The 20,695-nt window shown below is 36.2% G+C and overlaps 1 protein-coding gene across 1 annotated transcript in view; it reads left to right on the forward strand.

The window, feature by feature from the left end:
• LOC125666608 (pregnancy zone protein-like) overlaps nucleotides 1–20,695 on the forward strand; it is a 64,232-nt gene that overhangs the window by 31,828 nt on the left and 11,709 nt on the right. The window contains exons 21-31 of the mRNA XM_056151733.1: nucleotides 1,180–1,238; nucleotides 2,682–2,769; nucleotides 4,737–4,848; nucleotides 6,390–6,618; nucleotides 7,634–7,786; nucleotides 8,482–8,632; nucleotides 9,569–9,661; nucleotides 11,909–12,085; nucleotides 16,480–16,808; nucleotides 17,153–17,315; nucleotides 18,957–19,180. Coding sequence (XP_056007708.1) covers nucleotides 1,180–1,238; nucleotides 2,682–2,769; nucleotides 4,737–4,848; nucleotides 6,390–6,618; nucleotides 7,634–7,786; nucleotides 8,482–8,632; nucleotides 9,569–9,661; nucleotides 11,909–12,085; nucleotides 16,480–16,808; nucleotides 17,153–17,315; nucleotides 18,957–19,180 — 1,778 coding nt within the window. The remainder of the gene's footprint in view (nucleotides 1–1,179; nucleotides 1,239–2,681; nucleotides 2,770–4,736; nucleotides 4,849–6,389; nucleotides 6,619–7,633; nucleotides 7,787–8,481; nucleotides 8,633–9,568; nucleotides 9,662–11,908; nucleotides 12,086–16,479; nucleotides 16,809–17,152; nucleotides 17,316–18,956; nucleotides 19,181–20,695) is intronic.

The raw sequence follows: 20,695 nt of genomic DNA on the forward strand, positions 1-20,695 counted from the left end.
TGTTTATTAAAAGTAAAAAGAAATGCATAATTTTTGTATATATACAGTGGAAGAGGGACTACATTTGGCTATGCCTGTTGCCTGATCCTTTTGAGTTTTTGAAAAAATATGTTTAAATTAATGAAGACAGCACAGAACTATGTATGTTTTATTAATTAAATGGGTAAATTTTATCTCAAGAAATGGTGACAGTATCTCATAAAATCACAAGTTTGTCATTGAATAGATTAAACCAGTATGAAGTTTAGTATTAGTTGAATCATAAAAAGCATAGGCCTTAAATATATCACTGATGAAGTAGTGACAGATAAAGTCAACACAGAAATATACAAGGTTATCATGAGACACGCCACGTAGAGAACAGCAGCATGGAAATACTTACAAGGTTATCATGAGACACGCCACGTAGAGAACAACAGCATGGAAATACTTACAAGGTTATCATGAGACACGCCACGTAGAGAACAACAGCATGGAAATACTTACATTCTATGTCGATCGAAGTATTTTAAAATATTCACGTTCTAGGATGAAGTCTACATAGATACATATACTTGTGTGCATGTACACTTAAAAAGATAAAAACGGCACTGAAATATGGAAGTTTTACTGCGAGATTAATAAAAACGGCACAAAATGCGCAAGTTTTCTCACAAAATAGAGAAAAATGGTACTGAAATAAATATATTTTGTCACCAATTATTGACTTTCAGTTGCAGTGGTAGCTTTACTCCAAGTATAGAAAATGAAACCAAATAGTTTGAAACTGGATAAGAAATTTATATTAAATTGACTCAAAGAAAAGCATGTAGATGGAGTAAAAATTTGGAAAGCACTTTTATCTGTTGTGCCAATTACCACAGTGACATCGTTTCCTGTGTGAAAAATGGATGTCATCCAGGCAGATGTTGTTTAAACTCAATAACTGTAAACTGTCCAATGTAATCCTCCCAGGGTTTCATTTTTCTTAACTGATAATGTAAACTGTCCAATGTAATCCTCCCTTTCATTTGTCTAAACTGATAATGTAAACTGTCCAATGTAATCCTCCCTTTCATTTGTCTTAACTGATAATGCAAATATTCAAATCCTGCCTGAAACTTCTATATAAAACTTGATTTTCTTTTAACACACTGTGAAGAAGAGTAAATGTTTCAATGTAAGTTTTGAAATTTTCAGATCCGTCTTTGCTTAGAAATCCATCAGATATTCCGGTGGATTCCTACCAAACGTTTAAGGTAAATGTTATACACAAGTCAAATTGATTGCTAGGATGCAATCCAGATTAAGGATAATTGCTACAAATGAGAACACTAGCTAAGATCCAATCTGGATTAAGGACAATGGCTATAAATGATAATACTCAAATCCAACCTGGATTAAGGATAATTGCTACAAATGAGAACACTAGCTAAGATCCAATCTGGATTAAGGACAATAGCTATAAATGATAATACTCAAATCCAACCTGGATTAAGGATAATTGCTACAAATGAGAACACTAGCTAAGATCCAATCTGGATTAAGGACAATGGCTATAAATGATAATACTCAAATCCAACCTGGATTAAGGATAATTGCTACAAATGAGAACACTATCTAAGATCCAATCTGGATTAAGGACAATAGCTATAAATGATAATACTCAAATCCAACCTGGATTAAGGACAATTGTTACAAATGAGATTACTAGCTAAGATCCAATCTGGATTAAGGACAATAGCTATAAATGATAATACTCAAATCCAACCTGGATTAAGGACAATTGTTACAAATGAGATTACTAGCTAAGATCCAGTCTGGATTAAGAACAATAGCTATAAATGATAATACTCAAATCCAACCTGGATTAGGGATAATTGCTACAAATGAGAACACTAGCTAAGATCCAATCTGGATTAAGGACAATGGCTATAAATGATAATACTCAAATCCAACCTGGATTAAGGATAATTGCTACAATTGAGAACACTAGCTAAGATCCAATCTGGATTAAGAACAATAGCTATAAATAATAATACTCAAATCCAACCTGGATTAAGAATAATTGCTACAAATGAGAACACTAGCTAAGATCCAATCTGGATTAAGGACAATGGCTATAAATGATAATACTCAAATCCAACCTGGATTAAGGATAATTGCTACAAATGAGAACACCAGCTAAGATCCAATCAGGATGAAGGATATATTGCTACCAATAAGCATACTACATGTAGCCAAGGTTCCATCTGGATTTGCTACAAATGAGAAAGGCAATGCAAGGATATAAGCAGATATTTGATAGCAAACAGGCTAGCAATATTTTTAAAATGTGAAAAATAAGGTTTTTGCAATGCATGCTGTGTAAACCTATTTACTTTTCTTTCCATTCATTTTTATTGCTGCAGTTCTTTATTTTTGCATCTTAAAAAGAAACATAATATATGGTAAATATCATAATTATATTTGATACAAATATACACAAGACAAAAATAAAAGGTTGAAATGGAGATGAATGTCTAAGAAAAGATATTTATTTGCCAAACCAATAATGTACACAATGAAATGGGATACATGTACATCCAGCAATTTTTCAAATTCTCATTACCTATTAACCTTTAGGATTATCTTTCAGTAAATCTAAACATTTCATGTTAGTTTGAGTATAATGCAAATTAACATCTTATGTTTGGTTATAGACTTTTGGATTGCGAGTTTTTACGAATCTGAAGTTGGAGACCAGACCATGCATTGATTACATTTACCCTCTATATATGTATAATCGAGGTATGTATATTTTCTTTAATATAGATACAATTTTTATTGATAAACTTTTATTATTATTTTTTATTGAAAATGAAAGCTCAACCAATACAAAACTCAGGTGACCTATTGCAATACGTAAGTTCCGAGTTACACAAAAATTATTTCCCTTTGTCGAACTCTTTCGCATTTTATGACGTATGGTGGGTACACAATGTATACATTATATCGTAGACTGGCATTGTACATAACGATTACGTATGATTAATGTAATAAAAACGTAACTTTTGTTTATATCAATCATAATGATTGGTATGTATATTCTGTCCATATCAAGCATAATCTGTTTGAATAAGATCATCAAATTGGCTATTAAATCATTATTCGTTTCCTCTTCTACATGAGTGACGCTTTTATCAAAGAAAGATGGCAATTAACAGTATTTGTTTGAGCCATTTTGTTATCCAATACTCATAAACTCACTAAAGTTGCCTTTCCCCTGAGATAGGATGGTCTCAGAAACTCTGGATATCATCTTTTAAGAAATAATGCAACAATAGTAATTAGCAAATGTACCCATTGTCATCATATTTTACGTCATAATTTACGGAAGAGTTCGACAAAGGGAAATAACTCTTGGGGAACTCGTAACTTCCGTATTGGTTTGTTTCTGTCATCGTCCGCCGTGCATTAACAGCTGAACATTTCTAGCATCTTGATAACTATCATTCCAATTTTTTTCAGATTTGGTATGACTATAAGCATTTTTTAACAAGGGGGCCATAAATTGTAAATTTCACGACTCTTGCACCCCTGGGGCCGTAGTGGCGGGGCAAATACTGTCAAAAATTGACAAATTTTAAAATTCTTATTCTCTACAACATGAGCAGGAAGATCTCTACCAAAATTGTCAATTTCATGATCTCCGGAGGTTCTGACTCGATCCAGAACGGTGCCAAACTGTGTTTATATATATAGTGTATGTGTGTAAACCATTTAGATGATATGTCGTCTTTAATATTCAATAGAAACTTAAATATAAATACATGTATCTAAACTTTCATACTACTAGGGACATCTTTGTGAAACTTACATAAACATGATCACATCCAAAAGAGGAAGGTTCCTATTTATTTTGAGGTCAAAAGGTCAAAGGTCACTTTGCCACTAAATGCCGTAGATTTGAGCTTGTCAGGTCTCTAACTTTCATACTACTTGGTGCATCTTTGTCAGACTTCCATATTTTGATCACATCCAAAAGAGGAAGGTTCGCATTTATTTTGAGGTCAAAGGTCAAGGTCTCTTTTTCACTATATACTGTAGATTTGAGCTTGCCTCTAACTTTTATAGATGTAATTGCTGGTGCATGTTTATCAGACTTCAAAATTATCCTGATGACATTCAAGATTCATGTTGCTTTTGAAAGGCCAAAGGTCAAGGTCATTATCACACTAAATACCTATTGTGGCCATTCAAAGCTTCATACTTATAAACTATATTAAATAAGTGCATGTTTTTACTTCGTGAATGCAAGCGTGCATAATTTTCCAAACTGCAACTCAGCCATACGCATCTTTGATGCGTTTTAGCAATTTTTGAAAAACCTATTAAATTTGGTGATTTGTGAATGATGTTTTTTTGAATTAGAAATTTGTCTGTTATACAATATTAAGTTGAATAATTTTCCGGTACTATTATTCATAGCTAATTCCTCCATGGTTTTCAGGCTTATTTGGATCCTCTAATTTAAACAGAGGGCAAATAAAGAGGTTCTCTCCAGATATGAATAACACATTAAAAAGTTTCAACAAACAGGGTTTTTATAAACTATATTTGTTAAAGTTGAAGAAAACACCTGGTTTGGATAACATTTCCAATGAAATAAGTTTTTGTGTGTGTGTGTTAACGTTTAATCAAATGAAACAAAAAATATAATTAACCCACGTACATTAAAGAATACAATGTAATATTTTTTTCCTCAAAATTGACAGTTTATTCAGAAATAAATGGTAACGAGGTACCCTCGACAGCAGATTTAACAGCCAGTGATGATGTCAGGAGCTTTTTTCCAGAAACATGGCTTTGGGAAATAGAAATCATCGGGTATGAGAGATTTCTATTCCAATTTGCACTTAAAATTTTCAACTTTTGATTTTAAGGGGAATATTTACAATGCTCATTTACATGGTTGACATCCTGTCCAAACAGGTTAGCATGAACTTACAAAATGTATCAATCTATGAGAATTAATTTATATATATACAGTACAAGCGGAATTTTGAGCGAGACTCAAATTTTAAGTGATTTTTCTATAGAATTGGGTATATGTATTTAGCAAGAACTAATTTTAGGGACTTTATAATTCTAGTAAAGGTAACTATTACCTCTGATATGGAATAAATTGTTAGAGATATTCAATTTTAGCGACCTCATCACTCTCACTAATTATGCCAAAAATCAAATCCGCTTATACACTATTTCTTTTGTGACAAAAGAGATATTTTTCATCATCTCATGACAAAAGAGATAATTTTATTATCTCATGACAAAAGAGATAAATTTTATTATCTCATGACAAAAAAGATTCAGTGTTCCCTCGATATATTGCCCCCCCGTTATAATGCCACCACCGCTTGTTCCCTGAAAATCCTAAAGAACAGATTTCCTCCCATGTTAACTCCTCTGTTATAATGCCAACCACGCATATTGCCATATGCCACTGATTTTCACCCCAAAAAATGGTCAAATTTTATAGGGTTTACCGTCGATAATATAATGCCAATTACTTGGCACCCATCGGTAATCACACCTGTACTTTGATAGCGGTGCAGTGAAGTGTGACAGTCTGGACAAGGTATTCAGGTTAATTATTAGTAATTGCTGAATTAAACTTATGATAATCTAAATGTTTATACAGAATGAAGTCCAAATAACTTGATGGTATTGAATTTCTTTTGACTGCACGGCTAATTTGTCAGTAATGGTGAATTCGTTATATTGCCACCCCCGCTTTATTGTCTAAATTTGTCTTGAACAAAAGTTTGCAATATATCGAGGGGTCACTGTATATCTCATAAGTAAACAGATATTGGTTAGGGGGGGGGGGGGGGGGGGGTAAGGACTACAAGATCTGTGATATTTAGAGATATTTCATTATGAACATTATGTTTGTCATCTGCTAGTATCAGCAATCAACCATGTGTATACCATACATCTATCGCAGCTGACATTAATCCGTATTTATCTCTCAATGGTTTTGTTATATCTTGAGAAGGTAATGGTTGATAGGGAATTTCTCCAATGATGCTATACTGTAAAAGTGCCTATTTATGCGCGGGGGAAATTTACACTAATTACACGGTCACGTAATAAGCGCGGAAACTACCCCCACACGTGTAGTTATAAATATTTGATGTAGTATATATTATATTCAGTTACCCTGTATTTTTCCCCCACGCGGGATGTTGGACGTGGAAAAACGCAGCTTACATGTAACCCCCAGTATAGATAACCACTTTTATGGTATTCGGTTATTCACTATAAGCCTCAGATTACATGGTATTGTAATTTAATTGTTACTCGAATTGGGCGTAAAATAAACAAACGTGTCAGCGGTTATGGCAGTATTTTATTTTCCACTTCAGAGATTCCGGTCAGAATACACTAATGCGACAGATCCCGGACACTATTACTGAGTGGAAGGGGAGTGCCGTATGTTTAAACACGGACTCTGGGATCGGAATTTCCCCCGTCACCAGTATCACAGCGTTCCAGCCGTTCTTTTTGTCCTTCACACTTCCGTACTCGGCCGTCAGGAATGAGGTGGTTCCGGTGCTGGTGAAAGTGTTTAACTATCTGACAGAATGTCTCGTGGTAAGGAACGTGTTTTCTAAGTAATACTATGTGTCATTGACGACCAGAAGTTTTTATTTGTTCGTTTGTTTATATGTTCATTATAAAAAAATTTCAACGGTGGGCACTGCATTTGTGTGATGGTTATATCAGTTCAAAAGTATAGACAAGAGTGTAATTATTGAACCTTACAATCATGACAATATGTGTATAATCCCAGAGCCAAAGGCTCAAGTGGGCTTTTCTGATCAAAACTTTCCGTGATCTGTTGTTGTGGTTGTTGTAAACTTATCACATTTTTATCTTCTCCAGAACCACTGGGCCAATTTCAACCAAACTTGACACAAAGCATCCTTGGATAAAGGGGATTGAAGTTTGTTCAAATGAAAGGCCATCCCCCCTTCAAAGGGGAGATAATCTCCAAAATGCGAAAATAGGGTGGGGTAATTTAAATATCTTTTTCTCAAGAACCACTTGGCCAGAAAATCTGAAATTTACATGAAAGCTTCCTGACTTAGTGGAAAAATCATGACACCTTGGGGTAGGATGGGTCCACAGTAGGGGGATCAAAGTTTTACATGTAAATATATAGTTAAAAATTTTTTTTCTCAAGAACAACCAGGCCAGAAAAATGGAGATTTTATTGAAAGCTTCCTGATATAGAGTAGCTAGATCATGTCCCCCGAGGGTAAGGTTGGGTCATAATAGGGGATCAAAGTTTTACATACTGATACTATATAGGAAAATCTCCAGAACCACTGGGCCAATTTCACCCAAACTTGACGTAAATCATTTTTAGGTGAAGGGGATTTCAGTTTGTACAAATGAAGTGCAATGCCCCCTTCAAAGGGGAGATAATCACAAAAATGCAAAAATAGGATGGTGTCATTTAAAATTTCTCTTCTCAAGAGCCACTGGGCCAGAAAAGCTGAAATTTAAAATGAAAGCTTCCTTCAGCGACTCAGTTTGCTGAATGTCTACCAAAATTATTGTAGTAAAGGGTTCAGAAAAGATTTGAAAGTTTTTTTTTGTGTAGATGAGAGTGTCAATAGTGAACTCTAAGGAGTTCACCATCCACAGAGCTGCCATCATGCGGACAAGGACAGTTTGTGTTTGTGGTGGAGAATCTGAAACTTTACGTTACTTGGTTACGCCTCTCAACATTGGCAAAATCAATATTCAGGCACAGGTAAGACTCTTAATATCGGCAAAATCAACATTCAGACACAGGTAGGACTCTCAATATCAGCAAAATCAACATTCAGACACAGGTAGGACTCTCAATATCGGCAAAATCAACATTCAGACACAGGTAGGACTCTCAATATCGGCAAAATCAACATTCAGGTACAGGTAGGACTCTCAACATCGGCAAAATCAACATTCAGACACAGGTAGGACTCTCAATATTGGCAAAATCAACATTCAGACACAGGTAGGACTCTCAATATCGGCAAAATCAACATTCAGGTACAGGTATGCCTCTGAACATCGGCAAAATCAACATTCAGACACAGGTATGCCTCTCAACATCGGAAAAATCAACATTCAGATACAGGTAGGTCTCTCAACATTGGCAAAATTAACATTCAGGCACAGGTAGGACTTTCAACATCGGCAAAATCAATATTCAGACACAGGTATGCCTCTCAACATCGGCAAAATCAACATTCAGACACAGGTATGCCTCTCAACATCGGCAAAATCAAAAAATGTCAAAAATATATTAATATAATGCATACTAAATGTTGCCAATCAGAAAATGTACATTTCAAAGTATATATCATGTGACACAAAATATCAATTACAAAAAATGTTGCAATGGGCTTTAATTAGATCTAGCTATTATTTTATTGGATTAGTGGTGACACAATATCATTTCAGGCGGAATCTATCGCTGACGATGGTACCTGTGGTAACAGTATCGTGAGCAGGGAGGCTACAGGGGTATCCGACGCAGTTCGGCGGGAACTTCTGATCGAAGCTGAGGGGGTGGAAAACGAGTACACTTACTCTTCCTACATATGCCCAACAGGTATGTATGAGAGAATTTTTTGATGTCATTGAAACTCTTGAATTGTAATACTTATGGGAGTTATGACAATTTTTTAAAATTTATATACAATGTAATTATCTATCTTTTACATTTCTTGAAATGTCCTAAACTGCTTATGAAATCACAACTGCATGAGATTGAGCTCTTGTCGCAAATCATATTCGTTGTTACAGATTTAATTTAAATGTCTGTTTAGAGTATTCATTGTTACAAATTTAATTTTGTCTGTTCAGAGTACATTGGTACAAATTTGATAGGTTTTTAGCTCACCAGAGCTGAAAGCTCATGTCAGCTTTTCTGATCGCCTGTTGTATGTCGTCTGTTCATCTGTAAACTTTTTACATTTTCGACTTCTTCTCCAGAACCACTGGGTCAATTTCAACCAAACTTGGCAAAAAGCATCCGTAGGTGAAGGGCTTTCAAGTTTGTTCAAATGAAAGGCCATGCCCTCTTCAAAAGAAAATCACAAAAATACAAATTTACATAAAATCTTTCTGACATAGTGCAGATTCAAACTTGTTAAAATCGTGGCCTCCAGGGGTAGGGTGGGGCCATAATCGGGGATCATAGTTTTACATACAAATATATAATTATACATGTAGGGAAAATCTTTAAAAATCTTCTGAAGAATAACTGGCCAGAAATATTTACAATTACTTGAAAGCTTCCCGTCATAGTGCAAATTCAAGTTTGTTAACATCACAGCCTTAGGGGGTAGGATGGGGCCACAATAGGGGGTGTTAGATTTACATGCGAATATATAGGGAAAATCTTTAAATATATAAGCCAAGGTGACTCAGGTGAGTGATGTGGCCCATGGGCCTCTTGTTTTTAGAGTGCAATGCAAAAATATTGTTTTCTCTGAAAATCACACACTTCAATTGTACTATTCATACCGTGTTTTCTTTCAATCAGGCGAACCAGGGTTAAAGTTAACGGAAAAGATTAAATTGCAGATTCCATCTAACAGTATCCAGGACTCGGAGAGAGGAACTGTCAATGTTATAGGTAATATGTCAGGGATAAACCGCGGAACTGTCAATGTTATAGGTAATGACAGAGATAAACCGCGGAACTGTCAATGTTATAGGTTCCGCGGAACTGTCAATGTTATAGGTACCGCAGAACTGTCAATGTTATAGGTACCGCGGAACTGTCAATGTTATAGGTACCGCGGAACTGTCAATGTTATAGGTAATGACAGGGATAAACCGCGGAACTGTCAATGTTATAGGTACCGCGGAACTGTCAATGTTATAGGTACCGCGGAACTGTCAATGTTATAGGTAATGACATGGATAAACTGTGGAACTGTCAATGTTATAGGTAATGACATGGATAAACTGTGGAACTGTCAATGTTATAGGTAATGACACGGATAAACTGTGGAACTGTCAATGTTATAGGTAATGACACGGATAAACTGTGGAACTGTCAATGTTATAGGTAATGACATGGATAAACTGTGGAACTGTCAATGTTATAGGTAATGACAGGGATAAACTGTGGAACTGTCAATGTTATAGGTACCGTGGAACTGTCAATGTTATAGGTAATGACAGGGATAAACCGCGGAACTGTCAATGTTATTATACCCCCCGCAACAAGTTGGGGGGGGGGGGGTATACTGGAATCGGGTTGTCCGTCTGTCTGTCCGTCCGTCTGTAGATGCAATGGTTTCCGGACTCTAAAGCATTATCCTTTCCACCTACCGTCACCATATCATGTGTATGGACCACCCATGGGATGAAGATGTTCCCTATCGATTTTGGGGTCCAAAGGTCAAGCGCACTGGACATCGAAGTAGCAATATGGTTTCCGGGCTCTAAATTGTTATCCTTTCCACCTACCGTCACCATATCATACATATGGACTACCCATGGGATGAAGATGTTCCCTATCGATTTTGGGGTCAAAAGGTCAAAGGTCAAGCGCACTGGACATCGAAGTAGCAATATGGTTTCCGGGCTCTAAAGCGTTATCCTTTCCACCTACAGTCACCATATCATACATATGGACTACCCATGGGATGAAGATGTTCCCTATCGATTTTGGGGTCAAAAGGTCAAGCACACTGGACATCGAAGTAGCAATATGGTTTCCGGGCTCTAAAGCGTTATCCTTTCCACCTACAGTCACCATATCATACATATGGACTACCCTTGGGATGAAGATGTTCCCTATCGATTTTGGGGTCAAAAGGTCAAAGGTCATGCACACTGGACATCGAAGTAGCAATATGTTTCGGTTTGTCATGCCATTTGTTTTTTACACTCAGAAAAGAGGTAGTTTATACCTATTACCAACACCCTTTGGGAGATTGGGGTAAGCGGGGGGTATTCTTAGTGAGCATTGCTCAGAGTACCTCTTGTTGGTAATGACAGAGATAAACCGCAGAACTGTCAATGTTATAGGTACCGCGGAACTGTCAATGTTATAGGTACCACAGAACTGTCAATGTTATAGGTACCACAGAACTGTCAATGTTATAGGTAATGACAGGGAGAAACCACGGAACTGTCAATGTTATAGGTACCACAGAACTGTCAATGTTATAGGTAATGACAGGGAGAAACCACGGAACTGTCAATGTTATAGGTACCACAGAACTGTCAATGTTATAGGTACCACAGAACTGTCAATGTTATAGGTAATGACAGGGAGAAACCACGGAACTGTCAATGTTATAGGTACCACAGAACTGTCAATGTTATAGGTAATGACAGGGATAAACCGCGGAACTGTCAATGTTATAGGTACCGCAGAACTGTCAATGTTGTAGGTACCACGGAACTGTCAATGTTATTGGTAATGACAGGGAGAAACCACAGAACTGTCAATGTTATAGGTACCGCAGAACTGTCAATGTTATAGGTAATGACAGGGATAAACCGCGGAACTGTATTTAATGAATGAATCCCAATGCTAACGTCATCAAGAAAAGAATTATAATATTCATTTCTTATCATTTAATATTAGTAAATATATTAGAACATTAATGAGTTTAAATAATAAATCAGGATTTTGTTTTCAAATCCATACGACGTATCAATGCACAACATGAATTCAAAATCAGATTTTCTTAAATGATGCAGAAATGGAAAAAAAATTAGCCAATCGAAATCGTTGTAATTTCATCAGGACAATGAAAATTAAATGATTTGATAAATAGATTTAAAAAATGATAAATTGTTAATGATGAAGATGAGCACACATATCCTAAAATCTTAGTACCTGTTTTGTTTAATTACTTAGGTGATGTAATGGGTCCTGCACTGACCAACCTCAAAGACTTGCTAAAGATGCCGTACGGCTGTGGAGAACAGAATATGGCTTCATTTGCTCCTAATATCTTTGTCTTGCAATACTTCTACAACACTAACCAGGAAGTCAGCAGGGTTCTGGAGGATACTTTCAGATACATGAGAGTGGGTATGTTCCATTGTTGTACGATGCAAGCCCAGAATACTAATTGTTTTCTACCACTCCATTGTTGTACGATGCAAGTCCAGAATACTAATTGTTTTCTACCACTCCATTGTTGTACGATGCAAGTCCAGAATACTAATTGTTTTCTACCACTCCATTGTTGTACGATGCAAGTCCAGAATACTAATTGTTTTCTACCACTCCATTGTTGTACGATGCAAGTCCAGAATACTAATTGTTTTCTACCACTCCATTGTTGTACGATGCAAGTCCAGAATACTAATTGTTTTCTACCACTCCATTGTTGTACGATGCAAGTCCAGAATACTAATTGTTTTCTACCACTCCATTGTTGTACGATGCAAGTCCAGAATACTAATTGTTTTCTACCACTCCATTGTTGTACGATGCAAGTCCAGAATACTAATTGTTTTCTACCACTCCATTGTTGTACGATGCAAGTCCAGAATACTAATTGTTTTCTACCACTCCATTGTTGTACGATGCAAGTCCAGAATACTAATTGTTTTCTACCACTCCATTGTTGTACGATGCAAGTCCAGAATACTAATTGTTTTCTACCACTCCATTGTTGTACGATGCAAGTCCAGAATACTAATTGTTTTCTACCACTCCATTGTTGTACGATGCAAGTCCAGAATACTAATTGTTTTCTACCACTCCATTGTTGTACGATGCAAGTCCAGAATACTAATTGTTTTCTACCACTCCATTGTTGTACGATGCAAGTCCAGAATACTAATTGTTTTCTACCACTCCATTGTTGTACGATGCAAGTCCAGAATACTAATTGTTTTCTACCACTCCATTGTTGTACGATGCAAGTCCAGAATACTAATTGTTTTCTACCACTCCATTGTTGTACGATGCAAGTCCAGAATACTAATTGTTTTCTACCACTCCATTGTTGTACGATGCAAGTCCAGAATACTAATTGTTTTCTACCACTCCATTGTTGTACGATGCAAGTCCAGAATACTAATTGTTTTCTACCACTCCATTGTTGTACGATGCAAGTCCAGAATACTAATTGTTTTCTACCACTCCATTGTTGTACGATGCAAGTCCAGAATACTAATTGTTTTCTACCACTCCATTGTTGTACGATGCAAGTCCAGAATACTAATTGTTTTCTACCACTCCATTGTTGTACGATGCAAGTCCAGAATACTAATTGTTTTCTACCACTCCATTGTTGTACGATGCAAGTCCAGAATACTAATTGTTTTCTACCACTCCATTGTTGTACGATGCAAGTCCAGAATACTAATTGTTTTCTACCACTCCATTGTTGTACGATGCAAGTCCAGAATACTAATTGTTTTCTACCACTCCATTGTTGTACGATGCAAGTCCAGAATACTAATTGTTTTCTACCACTCCATTGTTGTACGATGCAAGTCCAGAATACTAATTGTTTTCTACCACTCCATTGTTGTACGATGCAAGTCCAGAATACTAATTGTTTTCTACCACTCCATTGTTGTACGATGCAAGTCCAGAATACTAATTGTTTTCTACCACTCCATTGTTGTACGATGCAAGTCCAGAATACTAATTGTTTTCTACCACTCCATTGTTGTACGATGCAAGCCCAGAATACTAATTGTTTTCTACCACTCCATTGTTGTACGATGCAAGCCCAGAATACTAATTGTTTTCTACCACTCCATTGTTGTACGATGCAAGCCCAGAATACTAATTGTTTTCTACCACTCCATTGTTGTACGATGCAAGCCCAGAATACTAATTGTTTTCTACCACTCCATTGTTGTACGATGCAAGTCCAGAATACTAATTGTTTTCTACCACTCCATTGTTGTACGATGCAAGTCCAGAATACTAATTGTTTTCTACCACTCCATTGTTGTACGATGCAAGTCCAGAATACTAATTGTTTTCTACCACTCCATTGTTGTACGATGCAAGTCCAGAATACTAATTGTTTTCTACCACTCCATTGTTGTACGATGCAAGTCCAGAATACTAATTGTTTTCTACCACTCCATTGTTGTACGATGCAAGTCCAGAATACTAATTGTTTTCTACCACTCCATTGTTGTACGATGCAAGTCCAGAATACTAATTGTTTTCTACCACTCCATTGTTGTACGATGCAAGCCCAGAATACTAATTGTTTTCTACCACTCCATTGTTGTACGATGCAAGTCCAGAATACTAATTGTTTTCTACCACTCCATTGTTGTACGATGCAAGTCCAGAATACTAATTGTTTTCTACCACTCCATTGTTGTACGATGCAAGCCCAGAATACTAATTGTTTTCTACCACTCCATTGTTGTACGATGCAAGTCCAGAATACTAATTGTTTTCTACCACTCCATTGTTGTACGATGCAAGCCCAGAATACTAATTGTTTTCTACCACTCCATTGTTGTACGATGCAAGTCCAGAATACTAATTGTTTTCTACCACTCCATTGTTGTACGATGCAAGCCCAGAATACTAATTGTTTTCTACCACTCCATTGTTGTACGATGCAAGTCCAGAATACTAATTGTTTTCTACCACTCCATTGTTGTACGATGCAAGCCCAGAATACTAATTGTTTTCTACCACTCCATTACATTTTGAATTGTTGGAAGACATGTGAATTCTTGATCAAGTTTGTGTACAGGAGACAACCAGGAGTTGGATGAGTTTTCTATTTTCCTTATGTTTCCTGATTTAATTAGGATTTTTTGACAGTTTGCCCAGGGTTGACATTTATTTTATGGATTAGGATTTTTTGACAGTTTGCCCAGGGTTGACATTATTTTATGGATTAGGATTTTTTGACAGTTTGCCCAGGGTTGACATTTATTTTATGGATTAGGATTTTTTGACAGTTTGCCCAGGGTTGACATTATTTTATGGATTAGGATTTTTTGACAGTTTGCCCAGGGTTGACATTTATTTTATGGATTAGGATTTTTTGACAGTTTGCCCAGGGTTGACATTATTTTATGGATTAGGATTTTTTGACAGTTTGCCCAGGGTTGACATTTATTTTATGGTGTAAAAGAAACTCTTAATCAATGATTGTGTCTTGTACAGTTTAAATTTAGAGACTAAAAACATGAAACAAGTTTTCCCTTAGTCTCAATTTTTTTTAAGGTCAAATCTTTGGATATGTAAATTATGTTGCTTTTCTAAATATGCAGCTGACACTATCAAATAAGAACAACTAGTAAAATGCATAATAATGGAGTAGAAAGTCACTTATCCGTGTAAGAATGATGCGGTGGTTTTTATTGGACGCCCATCAAAGACGGGATGTATTATGGTATGACGTCGTCTGTCTGTCTTTCCGTCTGTCCAGACCTTGTAGGCAAAATACAAAATGAACTGTAAGCTCTAGGTTCTTACAACTTTGTACATTTGATCACCATGACTAGAGGAAGATGTCTATTGTTTCTTGGGGTCAAAGGTCAAGGTCGTAGTTTCACTTAGTATGAAAACATTGGGGCAAGGACTGTCAAATTTGGTACACATACACCTTATGCCAAGCGGAGAATGCTTTTTGTTTCTCAAGGTCAAGGTCATAGTATCACTTAGTAGAAAAATCTTGTTTTCTTTACAGATATAGATATTGCCCTGAAATTTAGTTAAAAGCTTCCTCTCGGAGGAATATAAGTTCAGTTTGCATTTCAGCTGGATTAGTGCACCATGACCAACTTTAGGGGTAAAAGTAGGTCAAATAATTTTCTGGACTTTCTTTCATCATTTAGGTCAAAAAGTTTTCCAGATTTTTTTCATTCTAAATACAGGTATTGCCCTCTCAGAGAAATTCATAATCTGTTGACATTTCAACTTGATTGGTGCACTGTGACCTACTTCAGGGTTAGAAGTAGGTCAAATAATTTTCTGGACTTTTTTTCATCATGGTTACAGATATTGTACTGAAAGTCTAACAGGCATATGGTGTACTCCTTGTGGTACTCTTGTTTTATTGAGTAGAAAGTCATTATTACACGGTGGGTTTTTTCATTGAAATTAGATGAAGAATTGAAGTTCTGTGAGACACTCTTTTCATTGTATTGTTTATTCTTAAGATAATGTTGTAGAATGCTTAAATGACATGAAGGTCAGATGATCATGTATGGACAGCTTATTTTGTAACACTAAACATTTAGAGAAAGTATTAACTCTCTGTAGCCAGATTTATTATATATAATTTTCATACCTGGTCAAATACTAAATATTGAAATTATATATACATGTACTTAATCACATCACAGGTAGTTTTTTTTTAAATAGCTTCTTTCTTCGAAATAAACCAACAACAACATACCCATACATTTGAAGCCATTGATGCAAGATATGGTTAATAGTTACAAGTATTCATGTGACATGATACAGTTTACAATCACCAGGTTATCAGAGACAACTGAAATACAGGCATCCGGATGGCTCGTATTCGGCATTTGGAGGAGGGGAGGGAACCAGCGGAAGCACGTGGCTGACAGCATTTGTCGTGAAGTGTCTCGGTCAGTCTCAGAAATACATAGATATTGACCGGGTGGACTTGAATACCAGCATATCATGGTTCAGACGAAAGCAGAATGAGCTGGGCTGTTTTCCAAAGGTTGGCTACACGCACAGCTATTATCTGAAAGGAGGCTGGGGGAAAGGGAACGACGAGGAGGGGACACTCACAGCTTTTGTGATGATTGCGATGCTGGAAGCTGGTCTGCCAAAATCTGTAAGTTGACTGTAGTAGTTGAGGAGATTTCATGTAATAAAGGATGCAGTTTATGATAAAGCCATTTGATAGTAAATGGAAAAACATGCAGTTGAATTTCGGTATCTCGAATACCATGGATATGTCGAAGTGATTTTGAAGTCCCAACCACTTAATCTTTATTAGTATTTTATCCTCGATATCTCGAATCCTTGGAATATCTTGAAGTTTGTTGGGGTTTTTTTTGGTCCCATCGAATTCGAGATAACGAGATTTGACTGTATTTTTGAATCAGAACCAAGTATTCTTCAAATTAAAGCATTGATATACACATGTATAAATATATTGATTATAAACGTTCACAGGATCCAGCCGTGCTCAGTGCTCTTCGTTGTCTTGACCTTCAAGAGGTGAAGGACACCTATATGTTGAGTCTGATGGCATATGCATACACCCTTTACAGCACCAAGTATACTAGGCGATTAGAAATCATGGCATTACTACGCTCTAAGCTCAAAAGGAAAGGAGGTAATTGTCAAAGGAGGGCTAAATATTAGGGGAATGAGATGTGAAAGTACATGTAATAGAATAGCATAGGGTAATTTGCATATTCCGTTAATGGGGCGGGGCATTAGCTATGAAAGCATATTTTTTTTTCAAAATCTCTCAATGGCATAGGAATATATATATTAATGACTAATAAAAACATTTATTTTGTACAAAAAAGAGAAACTTAATAAAACTAACTTTCAGTGTAAAGAAATGCATAAGAAGAATTATAGTCTTGCAAGACAATAATTACATGATTGTATTTAATTACACATTCATGTGCCTGCTTTGAGGTTAAAGGGTGTTTGAAATGATTAATTGAATGCTGAGTGTTTGAAATAATTAATTGATTACTGGTGCTATTAGTCTGAAATATATGATATAGAGCAATTTTCATTGAATTCAATTTTTGGTGACAAAATGACAACTAATGCCCCTTTAAGATGATTTAATATGCAGAAGTTACCAGTTGCCCCCACTGTTTTTACAACCCCCATTCACAAACAATCTTTTATTTACAATCTATATTTGGTAACTGTTTATGTTGAATTGAAATGTCAGTATTTTTTTTCTGTAAGTTGACTGGCTAAGAAATTTTCATTTCACAGTGGTTTTATGGGCATTAAAGATATGCAGACTGCATGGATATATATTTTCTTCAATTTTCATAGATGCAATAGTGTAGATCTTTGGGAAAACATTGGGATATTGTAGAATTCTAGGAAAATCCTGGGATATTGTTAATCTTGAGGAAAACACTGGGATATTGTAAATCTCTGGGAAAACACTGGGATATTGTAAATCTCTGGTAAAACACTGGGGTATTGTAAATCTCTGGGGAAACACTGGGATATTGTAAATCTCTGGGGAAACACTGGGATATTGTAAATCTCTGGGAAAACACTGGGATATTGTACATCTTTAAGAAAACACTGGGATATTGTAAATCTCTGGTAAAACACTGGGATATTGTAAATCTCTGGTAAAACACTGGGATATTGTACATCTTTAAGAAAACACTGGGATATTGTAAATCTCTGGTAAAACACTGGGGTATTGTAAATCTCTGGTAAAACACTGGGGTATTGTAAATCTCTGGGGAAACACTGGGATATTGTAAATCTCTGGTAAAACACTGGGATGTTGTACATCTCTGGGAAAACACTGGGATATTGTACATCTTTAAGAAAACACTGGGATATTGTAAATCTCTGGTAAAAACACTGGGATGTTGTACATCTTTAAGAAAACACTGGGATGTTGTAAATCTCCGGTAAAACACTGGGATATTGTAAATCTCTGGTAAAAACACTGGGATGTTGTAGATCTCTGGTAAAACACTGGGATGTTGTAAATCTCTGGTAAAACACTGGGATATTGTAAATCTCTGGTAAAACACTGGGATATTGTAAATCTCTGGTAAAAACACTGGGATGTTGTAGATATCTGGTAAAACACTGGGATTAATATATTGTAGATCTCAATATGTCAGAAACCCAGAGTCAGTCGCACATCTTTTACCTTTGTACCTGAGGTAAAAGGAGTGGGACGGACCATGGATTTCCCACGATTGGGATCTTCTAGCGGACATCATGTGTATTGTTTCCGGTACTTTTTCAGCTGATATGGTATACTGGTCACGTGACACCGAACCTGAAAAAGAGAAAACCGGAAACCCTTGGGATATATATTATCGAGCCCCATCGGCAGAAGTGGAAATGACTTCTTATGCATTGCTGGCTTACACTGTTGGAAATCAACCGGAAGCTGTCGTCAATGCTAAACCAATTGTAATGTGGCTCAGCAAACAGAGAAACCCCCAGGGAGGCTTCAGCTCGACTCAGGTACAGCTTCGATATTGAATAAGATGAAACTCGAGTACTGCTTCGATATTGAACAAAATGAAACTCGAATACTGTTTTGATATTGAATAAGATGAAACTCGAGTACAGCTTCGATATTGAATAAGGTGAAATCTCATTTTCTGAATCTAAGACCTGACATGAACATCTGGAGAGATAAGGATTATAGACTACAGGACACTATCGTAGCTCTACAGGCGCTGTGTATTATAATCACTATCATAGCTCTACAGGCGCTGTGTATTATAATCACTATCCGAGTATCGTAGCTCTACAGTCACTATCTGTGTATTATAATCACTATCGTAGCTCTACAGTCACTGTGTATTATAATCATTATCGTAGCTCTACAGTCACTATCTGTGTATTATAATCACTATCGTAGCTCTACAGTCACTATCTGTGTATTATAATCACTATCGTAGCTCTACAGTCACTATCTGTGTATTATAATCACTATCGTAGCTCTTCAGTCACTGTGTATTATAATCACTATCGTAATTCTAAAATCACTATCTGTGTATTATAATTACTATCGTAACTCTACAGGTGCTATCTGTGTATTATAATCACTATCGTAGCTCTACAGTCACTATCTGTGTATTATAATCACTATCGTAGCTCTACAGTCACTATCTGTGTATTATAATCACAATCGTAGCTCTACAGTCACTATCTGTGTATTATAATCACTATCGTAGCTCTACAGTCACTATCTGTGTATTATAATCACTATCGTAGCTCTACAGTCACTGTGTATTATAATCACTATCGTAGCTCTACAGTCACTATCTGTGTATTATAATCACTATCGTAGCTCTACAGTCACTATCTGTGTATTATAATCACTATCGTAGCTCTACAGTCACTATCTGTGTATTATAATCACTATCATAGCTCTACAGTCACTATCTGTGTATTATAATCACTATCGTAGCTCTACAGTCACTATCTGTGTATTATAATCACTATCGTAGCTCTACAGTCACTGTGTATTATAATCACTATCGTAGCTCTACAGTCACTATCTGTGTATTATAATCACTATCGTAGCTCTACAGTCACTATCTGTGTATTATAATCACTGTCGTAGCTCTACAGTCACTATCTGTGTATTATAATCACTATCGTAGCTCTACAGTCACTATCTGTGTATTATAATCACTATCGTAGCTCTACAGTCACTGTGTATTATAATCACTATCATAGCTCTACAGTCACTATCTGTGTATTATAATCACTATCGTAGCTCTACAGTCACTATCTGTGTATTATAATCACTATCGTAGCTCTACAGTCACTATCTGTGTATTATAATCACTATCGTAGCTCTACAGTCACTATCTGTGTATTATAATCACTATCATAGCTCTACAGTCACTATCTGTGTATTATAATCACTATAGTAGCTCTACAGTCACTATCTGTGTATTATAATCACTATCGTAGCTCTACAGACACTATCTGTGTATTATAATCACTATCGTAGCTCTACAG

Source organism: Ostrea edulis, chromosome 10 (genome assembly GCF_947568905.1).
Source record: "Ostrea edulis chromosome 10, xbOstEdul1.1, whole genome shotgun sequence".
Lineage (NCBI taxonomy): Eukaryota > Metazoa > Mollusca > Bivalvia > Ostreida > Ostreidae > Ostrea > Ostrea edulis.